The sequence below is a fragment of the Pseudophryne corroboree genome, chromosome 8, assembly GCF_028390025.1.
Source record: "Pseudophryne corroboree isolate aPseCor3 chromosome 8, aPseCor3.hap2, whole genome shotgun sequence".
Lineage (NCBI taxonomy): Eukaryota > Metazoa > Chordata > Amphibia > Anura > Myobatrachidae > Pseudophryne > Pseudophryne corroboree.
In genome coordinates, this window is record NC_086451.1 from 39,955,125 (window position 1) to 39,966,812 (window position 11,688).

At 43.5% G+C, this 11,688-nt stretch overlaps 1 protein-coding gene across 1 annotated transcript; it reads right to left on the bottom strand.

Moving 5' to 3' along the window:
• Window positions 1-9,825: 9,825 nt before the first annotated feature.
• LOC134949742 (modulator of apoptosis 1-like) lies at window positions 9,826-11,169 on the bottom strand. Its single transcript, XM_063938489.1, has one exon. The coding sequence runs from the start codon at window positions 11,167-11,169 to the stop codon at window positions 9,826-9,828; it is 1,344 nt and encodes a 447-aa protein (XP_063794559.1).
• Window positions 11,170-11,688: the final 519 nt, after the last annotated feature.

The following is an 11,688-nucleotide window of genomic DNA, read 5'->3' on the forward strand; positions in this document are numbered from 1 at the left end:
ACAACTGGGTGCATTATGTATCTCTACTATGTGCAGTGTAATGTGAATTAGATTTAGATTTGAAATGGTGATACTATTGTGTGGCCATTCCTCTTCCTTGTTTGACCACACCCCTTTTTTGGTGCAATCCAAAGGCGTGCGCTGTCCCTTTGTAAAGTATTGGGTGCAAATTTATAGTTTGCAGGAGGAGGGGGGGGGGGGGGCGCCGAACACCCTAGCACCGGCCCTGGTTAAAACTCATGGTTTTGCCAGGCAACAGTGCACAGTCATAGAATCATGGAAACGTATGTGCCGTAGGGTTTTTTAGGACTTTGCACTCATGCACGTAGCAAATAATCGCTCAACTGCGCAAACATCTGCACCGCGTCTACCTCTGACCCAGGCCCTGTAAGTAGGAAAAGCAGAGGAGATTTTAGAAACACATCATTGTCCATGAGTTTGCCCTCGATATGACGAATATTTTGGTGCGTTATCTAAAAGTGTTGCTGTAATTGCAGTAATATGATACATATCAGGGCCGTAACCAGGGAGAGGCTAAGGGGGCATGCGCCCCGGGTGCAGGATTTAAGGGGGCGCCAAGGAGTTACAGAGGAGAAGGTTTTTTTACTGGCAGTGCCGTGCTGTTCCAGTGAGACAGCAGACAGCTCCCAGGGCAATGTTTCTGACCCACCTATCTGCCCGCAGCTGGCTCCAACGCTGTGTGGGTGAGCTCCAGTACCTGGGATCTCTCCCATGTTGGCTACTGTCTTAAACTCTCTTCTTTGCCATGCAGTGCTGCGACTAGCATGCGGTGCACCATACAAGCTACTATAGAAGTGCACTGTGCACCCAGTTAGCAGTATCAACCTACGCTTTGCCTCCCATATGGGGGGATTTGGTGTAGCTTATAGGGGGTATAGTGTAGTGATGTAGTGTACCATATAGGGTATTTAGTGTGGTCATGTATTGCAGTATATAGGGGCATGTAGTGCACTGATGTGGTGTAGCATATAAGGGGATGTAGTGTAGTGATGTAGTGTAGCATATAGGGTATTTAGTGTGGTCATGTATTGCAGTATATAGGGGCATGTAGTGCACTGATGTGGTGTAGTATATAAGGGGGTGTAGTGCAGGGATGTAGTGTACCATATAGGGTATGTAGTGTAGTCATGTATTGCAGTATATAGGGGCATGTAGTGCACCAATGTGGTATAGCATATAAAAGGGATGTAGTGTAGGGTATGTAGTGCAGTGCATAGGAGCGTGTAGTGATGTAGTGTAGCATATAGGGTATTTAGTGGAGTGCATAGGGGCATGTAGTGTAGTGATGTAGTGTAGCATATAGAGTATGTAGTGGAGTGCATAGGGGCATGTAGTGTAGTGATGTAGTGTAGCATATATGGTATGTAGAGCAGTGCATAGGGGCATGTAGTGTAGTGATGTAGTGTAGCATATAGGGTATGTAGTGGAGTGCATAGGGGCATGTAGTGTAGTGATGTAGTGTAGCATATAGGTTATGTAGTGGAGTGCATAGGGGCATGTAGTGTAGTGATGTAATTCAGCGTGTAGGGGATGTAGTATAGTGATGTAGTGCAGTGGATTGGGGAATAGCACAGTGATGAAGTGTTATGATGTAGTGCAATGTATGGGGACACACAGAGGAGCATGTAGTTGAACACGCTGGAGGTGCATGTGACGCATAGGGAATTTGAAGCACAAAGGGGAATATTGTCCAGTAGTATTCCCTTTATTCAAAATGTTTGATAATCTGATTATTTTAGTCTGATAGGGTTTTTTTTTTTTTGTGGTGGTGGGGGTGGTGGTGGTGGGGGTGGGGGTAAGGGGGGCTCCAAATTACTGCCTTGCCCCGGGTGACGAAAATCCTAGTTTCGGCCCTGCACATATACAGCAAGAAACATGTTTGTGCGGGATCAGTATGTAATCCCGGCGGCTGGGATCCCGGTTGTCAGTATACCGACGGCGACAACGGGATCCCGGCCACCGGCATGCCGGCAGCAGGGCGAGTTGCGCTTGCCACACTGCAGGCACATCGGTTTGCTGCGCTCACCACAGCATTTATTCTATAACTTATTGCTAAGATCTTTGTCTGGTGGCACTGTTTGAGTCATTTTCTGTTTGTATTCTATGTGGTGACACTTATGCAGAGCGGATTCTAGGAACAGCGGCTCGTGCATTCCAAATGACACGCGGACACTTCCTGTTTGCATTCCACAGACAGGAAGTGACACAATAGGAACTCCGGGAATCGTGCAGTAAACACCAGCAACAGTACACACAGTGGACTTTCCGTTTCTAGGGGGGTAATTCAGACCTGATCGCTAGGGTGCGTTTTTTGCATCCCTGCGATCAGGTAGTCGCCGCCTACAGGGGAGGGTATTTGCTGTGTGCAGGAGTGCGATCGCATTTGTAGCAGAGCTGCACAAAAATGAGTTTGTGCAGTTTGTGCTCAGCCTAGGACTTACTCAGCCGCTGCGATAATCGGAGCCGGAGCTGACGTCAGAAACCCTCCCTCCAAACGCCTGGTCCCTCCTGCGTTTTTCCGGACACTCCTCTAAAATAGTCAGTTGCCACCCACAAACGGCCTCTTCCTGTCAGTCACCTTGCTATCGCCCGTGCGGTCACTTTTTTCACACCATCCTGTCACTATGCACCGATGTCCGGTGCAGTCAACCAACATGCTGACACATTGCGGTGTATACACATGCGCAGTACAGAACTGATCGCATAATGTGCGAAAACAGCAGTGATCAGGTTTGAATTACCCTCTAGGACAACTAACCACCAATTACGCCGCGATGGAACCAACATCCTTATGGGTAATGGAACTTTTAAAAACTAAGGACTATGGATTATAATGGAACGGATATTTTCCGGACATATACCAATGACGGAATCCAGTGTTTTATTTCTCAATACCATGTATGCAGCCTAGGGAGCCCCAGCACACTCTCTGGGGTACGACCTCATCTTGCCCCAGCACACTCTCTGGGGTCGGCATGTTTGTAGGTTGCGCCATGCGCTGCATGTTAGCATTAGGAGCCTGTAACACAACTTGCACTACTCCTCCGCTTCCCCTTCATTCTATTCCTGCTTCGTGCGGCATATGAGCGCTAATGATTTACTGCCGAAACACTCTCTCCTGGGGCCTGATGTAGTGGTTTGCTAGACGGCCAGAGCTCCGAGACTCCGGCCGAACATTTTTTTAACCAGGTTTAGCCTTGTAAACGTTTGCTGTTTTAAAAAACGGACGAGTTTGGCCGGAGTCTCGAGCTCCGGGCCGTCTCGCAAGCCATTACATTCAGCCCCAGTGTTTATCTTTGGTGACAACCAAATGGGATATACATGTAACCCCCTCACTCACCACCCCGGGGTATTTATTATCTATGTGCCTCCACCCAAGCTGATTATTATAAGGCTCGCATGGGTAAGCCTTCCTCCCGTGTTGAATGTGTGTATGTACTAACAACTGATACTCATTACCTCTTATTTTGTTCTTTTCTTCTCTTTCAGGTTTTCCAGATCAATGTCAATCCACAAATTATCGGTAAGTATTATAATTTAATCACAGTATCCCACTACACAACTTATGAAATAGTGAATGGTTGTATACAATATAGCACAAAACATTAATATATAATATATTAATACCTTAATACTACTACTATACATATTATCGTGCATGCAATACAAAAAATGTTCTTCCCTTTGTAATTTAACTGAGTTACCCAGGTACTCATTAAAACTAATGTGCACAATAGGGGCCCATACCTTATAAGGAAAAACAGTTACTATATATATATAAGGATTTGACAAACAGTTGAAATTATATTCCAGTGTCAGAGAGTTAATTAGAGCTACTGTTCCTGGGATATAGTTGTTATGGGGTAGTTATTGTTTAATGATAGCTCAGTCCATGAAACAGGATAGCATTAAATTCAACTAGTCACAGTATTTTGTTACATATGTTTCTCTTTGGATAACTTACAGTGTTATCTAGCTGGATACTTATTTAACCTCTCCAGAGGTCACCTTCACTTGGCTATATAACCATTAATAACAGTAGCAAAGTAATACTGTTGCTCTGAATCCCTGCAGGCTTAAGGCTGTAGTCTCTACATCAGTGTTTTCCCGTTAATATAGAGAAAGTATGAATAGTATTTATATCATTCCATTGAAGAATACTAAGTAATGTCTCCTCCTTTCTATTTAACCAGAAGTATATTATCCAGTATAGGATGTTGATTTTAGTTATTGTACCAAGCCTTCCTCTTCAGTGTCAATTCCGATGGAACTCCCTTGTAGTAATTTAGTATGTGAACTTCGATGGGTTATGATAACCCCAGCCCCACAAATATATTGTGCTTAAGTATTGACTGTTTCCAATCTAATATTTATATATATATATAATCACTGGAATTCATCCATAGTTATATTGTATTCATATGACTGTCAATTAAAGTAATTCTATATATATATATAAGACCGTTCTCACTCATTTTGGAGATTGCAGGGCTGTATTGCCAGTCAATAGTAGGAATATTTACTATACACAGTTCAGTCTACTCATTGGCTAGTATAGTAATATTTATAACTCTCCTGTCTGCTTGACTTGTGACACCATCCTATTATGCATCTCAGTGACCGATTCCTAGTTAGGGTTGAGTCTGGGGAATGAGGACTGTATGCTGCATTAAAGAAATTTCCTAAAGCCGTGAGTCAGCTGAAGTCTGTTAGGCTCGGTGTATGTAATCTGCAGGGGGCAGTGTAGTTTTGATTCACTTACAATTCCCCATATGTTGCTGCTGCGGCAGGATGACGCTCCCCCGAATCCTCCCTAGCGAGGTGGGCGCAATGGAGCTGGGTGGTCTCTTGTGAAAAGCAGGCAATCCTGTCATCTACGCCCAGCCCCGGCTTACAGGGGGACGCCTCTTCTGTCTCTCCCCCGCTCGTGAACCAATGATCCAGCCGGATCAGGACGAGTCACCGCCTTCTCCCTCCTCTTCGATCAGAGGGCCGCCTTCAGCAGCGTCATCTGAACTCGGCCTCCACTCCTTTCTCCCGGCAGACTCTGGCGTGGGTAGCGCTACTCCGTCTCCGCGGCGCCGCTGTATGTTTACAGCATACAGCTCTATTAGCGGCACGCTAGAGCTCTGAGCACGCACACTAGCCAGTCGATCAGCTCCTCCCCAGCAGCGCAGGTGAGCCCTCTATATACCCCTTGCTAACCAGGACTCGCGCCGCACGGCCATTCACTATTGGTCGCCCGTCCCTTGCCCCCGCCAACCGTTGCCTACAGTTGTCAACAGCTCGCGGTCAGCCCCTGAACCCGGCTCGAGGACTATCTCTTCCCGCCCTGCAGTGTGTCACTCCCGCAGCGCGAGGCCAACATCAAGGACCTATTTTGCCGCCGTTACTGTCCTGCAGGCTATTGCTATTCTCAACTTGTCACGAGCCCACATTGAATTATACACAACCATTCACCATATCAACAAAAGTATGACAGCAAAACACTACCACAATTGATAACATAACTACTACAAGTAATTACTAACAATATACATACACATATATATCTATTATTTATAGTTTTATTACCATTAATTGTAGTATGCATTTTCCCTACCACAATCTGCTTAAGTGAATCTAAGTTATAGGGGATTTTATATGAACAACACATTCTTTTTATTAATAACAATAATACATATTAATTTAATGCTAAACAGATATTAATATATGAGACATGTTACACTCTCCCCCTGGTGATCTGTATATTTATACATCCCAAGTAATCAGATCACCAAATATCTTCTTCCTTTCCATACCCAAAGTAGGGCCAGGTAAGTACTATACTTGGGTGAATTATTTGAGGTAAATATGCAGGTTTACCTAATTCCGGATAGGTTAATATTAAAGGAGGTCTTCGTTCTCTGAATGTTCTATAACTAGGCAATTTATCCTCACCAGTATCTAAGATCCTGGATTCACTACCAGAATCCATACTTGGGTTAACCTCAGTGGTACCTATACCCCCTTCTGATAGAAGTCCCCACTCAGAGTCTGACCCACCTTCTTCGTTAGGAGTATTACTGGATATATTACCATCCCTGTCCAGGGATTTGTCAGCAAACATCCCAGGTGTGTTACAATCAGATAACAAGGGAATAGATTTATCAGCACTGTTATCATAATAAAAATATCCTGGGCCTGGTTCCCTGTCCTCAACATCCCCATTAGATCCTGCTGGCATGTCGGGAGATTGGCATTGACCTGGAGAAGATCTTAACCTATTACTATCTTTCCGACTACATCTTAAGAGTGGCTCATTGTCAACATAGTCAGGGAGACGAAGATTTTGTGAGATGGGCAAAAGATGCTGTCGGTGGTATGTAAGAACTGTTCCCTCCCCCGACTCTAACCTTAGTTTATAAACTGGTATGTTAGGTAATTTTTCAATTACCACATATGGATCGGGTTTCCATCGATAAGCTGATTTTTGTCGTCGAGGAAGTCCTAATTGCTGCACTAGGACTCGATCTCCTATTTCTAGAACATTCTCTTTTACTCTCATGTCATATCTTTTTTTGTTTGCTATCCCAGCTTTCATAGCCGTTTCTTGAGCTAACTCATGAGCATATTTTAGCTCTTTCCGTAAATTGCTTATATATTTAGAATGAGTTTGTCCTTTTGCATCTCTGGATGGCAGTCCTAGAGAAACATCTATGGGCAATCGGGCTTCATGCCCAAACATCAATTCATATGGGGAGTACCCAGTAGATTCATTCTTAGTGCAATTATAGGCATGCACCAGATGGCATATTCTGCTATTCCACTTTGTTTTGCACATGGGTCCCAAAGTGCCCATCATATCAAGCAGGGTGCGATTAAAACGTTCTGGCTGAGGATTACCCTGCGGATGGTAAGGAGTAGTTCTGGATTTTTTTATCCCGCAACACAGGCAGAGCTCCTTTATAATTTTCCCTTCGAAATCCCTCCCTTGGTCGGAGTGCAATCGAGCTGGTAAAACGTAGTGAACAAAGAACCACTCCCATAGAGTTTTGGCTACTGTAACAGCTTTTTGATCCGGAGTAACATAAGCCTGAGCATAACGGGTGAAATGATCCGTTATTACAAGTATGTTACATTCCTTCCCTGGGGATGTTTCCAATGATAAATAATCAATGCATACTAGATCCATGGGACCATGGCTCTGAAGATTAATAAGAGAAGCGGACTTAGTGGGAAGAGTTTTCCTCAAAATACAACTACCACAGGTCTTACATTAATTCTCAATATCCTGCTCCATTAAGGGCCAGTAAAACCGGTCAGTTATCAAACCTGTTGTCTTGTCTACTCCTAGATGGCCATGCTGATCATGTAATGCATTTAAAATAGTTTCTCTATAACACTGTGGAGTAACTAATTGTAATTTAGCCTTCCCATTGTATTTAACTGATTCACGATACAATATTCCATTCCTCAGAGTCAATTGCTTTCTTTGCCGCATCAATAACATAGATGCGTGTGTCAGAGAACTCAAACCATCACATTCAGCATGACCAGACTCAATATAGAGTATGACAACGGAAATATCCGGATCATTCCTTTGATCAATTCGGATTTGTTCCTGACTTATGTGTTTCAAACCCCCTAATTCTACTTGACTTAACCAGCAATAGGCCAGAGGTAAAGCCTTATCAGACGCTCCAAGAGCACTGATACATTCCCCCCTTTCCGCCTTTACACATGAGATGCTCAGGCACAATCCCTTAATTGAAATTGCAGGAACTTCAATCCATTCAGATTTATCTAATTCAGTGGCGATTCTAGATAATCTAGACAAAGAATCAGCGTCTATGTTATTGATGCCTGGACGATATTGTATCTTGAAATCATAGATAGACAAGGCAGCTAACCACCTGTGCCCTGTGGCATCTAATTTAGCCGTGGTAAGTACATAGGTCAAGGGGTTATTGTCAGTGAATACCTCAAAACTCGCTCCATATAGATACTCATGAAATCTATCAGCCACAGCCCATTTAAGAGCAAGGAATTCCAATTTATGTACAGGATATCTCCTCTCACTATTGGATAATCCCCGACTGATGTATGATACAGGTTGTAACTTTCCTTCACGAGTTTGATACAGCACGGCACCTAAACCATCAAATGACGCATCCACATGTAATGTATAAGGCAGAGTGGGATCCACATAGGCCAATACAGGAGCATTAGTAAGACTCCATTTTAACTTGAGGAAAGCCTCTTCACACTTCTGGGTCCATCTATTCCCAAATTCTTCATACGGTTTAAAATATCCTTTTTTTTTAGATGAGGTTGCAGTTGTGTTTTTAGCAACTGGCGGATACCCCTTGGTCAAATCAGTGAGAGGGCGACATATTACAGAATAATAGGGCACAAAGCGGCGATAGTACCCACAAAATCCTAGGAAAGATCTTAACTCCTTTAACTTTGTGGGTCTTGGCCAATCATTCACCGCTTCCACTTTCGTTGGATCGGTAGAAATACCCTGTCGACTTACCACATGTCCCAGATAAGTCACAGAGGGCAGACAGAACTTGCATTTGTCCACAGAAAGTTTGAAACCTTTCTGTAATAACCTATCCAGTACCCGGAGCAGACGGTGGTTATGTTCCTTCAGAGAGGACCCGAACACGATGATATCATCAAGATATACTAATACCTCACGATAATTCATATCACCCACCGTCTGCTCCATGGTTCTCTGAAAAGTGGCTGGGGCACCCTTGATTCCTTGGGGCATCTTCAAAAATTCAAAGAAACCCAAAGGACAAATAAAAGCAGTCTTTTCTCTATCCTGATGACTCATAGGTATTTGATAATATCCACTCCGCAGATCCAACACTGTGAACCACTGGCTCCCCTGTAAACAGTCCAATGCCTCTTCTATCCTTGGAACTGTGTACTGATCGGGCACAGTACGTTGATTAAGTGTGCGATAATCAATACACATTCTAATTTTACCATTCTTTTTACGTGCCACTACAATAGGAGAGGCATATGGACTTTCAGAGTGTTGAATAACCTCTGTTTCCAAGAGAGTCTGAAGATGCTGTCTGACATCCTCGAAATCTGCAGGAGCAAGTCGGCGTGACCTCTCCCTAAAAGGAGTCTCATCAGTCAACTTTATACAGTGTTCAACACCTTTAGCTTTTCCTAAATCCCATTCCCCAAGAGAGAAGACGTGCTTTCGTTTCATCAATTCCTCACATAAAATATTTTGTTCTACCAACCCAATGTCACTCCCCTGGAAACACGTGGTTAAGTCTTCTATGGACAGACCCTGAGCCAGTGAAGAATCTCTGTGCTCAGACTCCCCGTCCAGGTATTTTTCATGGCAAGTCGCCATAGTAATGGCTGTCGCTTCCGTACACCTTTTTAAACACCAATCACTGAGGACCCTAAATAAATGAGCATTAGTCCCAATAATCACTGGCATTACAGTTTTATCACCTGGGGACTCTGGGCATACCAGAGCAATTAGAGGTAATGGCTCCGACACACCCATAAATCCCTCAGGAAACTCTATGTTGACTACCACATAACCTAAATAAGGGTATTTCTGTTCACTCAATCCCCAAATTACCAGTCCTTCCAAGGGCCGGATAGGAACATCCGAGAGATAATGTCTATACCAATGCTCGAATATAATGGACACCTGTGACCCACTATCCAACAACACAGGACAGGGATGTCCATTTAATTTAACCACCATACGTGGAGCGGGTCCTATCATACCATCCGGAATAGAACTACTCCACTGGGCACTCCCCATTGAATCTACATCTAAATTCTGGGAGACGACGAGGGGCCCGCCAATCTCCCACCATCGTTTCCCTGATGAGAGGGATTGTTTGACTGAACGCTAGGTCCCACTTCATTTATTCCCCAGTCTATAGAACATTCCACTGCTCTATGTCCTAACTGTCCACATCGGAAACACCCTCTGTTTATAAAATTTCCACCTCTCCTAACATTCCCCCTACTACTGGTAAACCCCCTAGTGGAATTACTGGAATTAAGGTTGGAGGGTACCACCCTTTGATTTAAAGCAAGAATAAGCTGGTCTATTTTCTTATTTTGTTCTACTACCAAAGTAACTAACTTATCTTCCCTCAACCCAGGAGCCTCAGGGGAGGGTACCACCACTTTGACAGCTTTGGCATGAGTCTTTTCCCTATTAGCTATTAAAGCTTCTTCCTGTGTAATTTCCTTAATTAAATCATTAAGGGTGGGACTTCCTAATAATAAAGTGGTACAACGCAACCGTTGAGCTACAGGGTCAGTGGTTAATGCTCCCCTAATTAATTGTTTCAACCGGCTACTATCCACTTCAGCAGGAGCTAACCCTCCTTTATCTACGATTTTATGAATTAACTTATCAAGTCTGTATACATACTGGGACAACTTTTCTCCTGTCTCCTGATAAGTATGATGGAATCTGGCAACCAAATCACCTACGTCCTCTAATGTCCCATATGTGTATTCTAAGGCCTGAAAATAGTCAGCCACAGCAGCTCCGGGATTACTTTTCCTAGTAGCTTGAATAATTCCCATAGCGGGTCCCCGTAAACTCTCTACTATCCTTTGTTTCTTTATATGATCAGGGCAATGCCACTCCTCCGACTGCTGTATCGCTGCCTCCCTCCAGGCCTCATAAGGTTCCTCGCCAGTAGGCACAGGAAGTATCCCTGAAAAAAGACGTAATCGCCTATAACTACCCTCATAGTGCCACCTTTCCAATTGATGTACTACTTTATCAGCTATGACTTCTAATTGGTTACCTAACTTTTCTTCAATACCCTGTGTTTGACTACCTTCTCTCACAGCGGTAGAAGGATCTCCATTTGCCGGATAAGACATATCACCCACAATTACTGGTTCAGCAGCCCTTTCACTGATATCTTTTTCAGGCCATATAATTATCCACCTACGTTCTGGGTTAGATCTCACAGCCACCACTTTGGGAAGCAATTCAGACTGTAATTCATGACTGGTAGTTATTAGTACAGCGCACATCTCTCCATTCTCCTTGAATTGTTTATCAGTAATCTTTGGTTGCTTCACCCCAAAAAGAAATAGCATCTCTGTCATAATGGTACCATCAGTGGTGTCTGTGAGGTCCCCCATCAATACAAAACTCCTTTCAGGAGTTACTCCCTTCCTTATACACCAGTCAAACACTTCACTCCTGGTATATTGTGACATTCTGGCTACTGTGCTTCCTTAACCCCTGAGTATCTTACAAAATGATCTCACGCGGTGCCTCCAAATGTAACCCCCTCACTCACCACCCCGGGGTATTTATTATCTATGTGCCTCCACCCAAGCTGATTATTATAAGGCTCGCATGGGTAAGCCTTCCTCCCGTGTTGAATGTGTGTATGTACTAACAACTGATACTCATTACCTCTTATTTTGTTCTTTTCTTCTCTTTCAGGTTTTCCAGATCAATGTCAATCCACAAATTATCGGTAAGTATTATAATTTAATCACAGTATCCCACTACACAACTTATGAAATAGTGAATGGTTGTATACAATATAGCACAAAACATTAATATATAATATATTAATACCTTAATACTACTACTATACATATTATCGTGCATGCAATACAAAAAATGTTCTTCCCTTTGTAATTTAACGG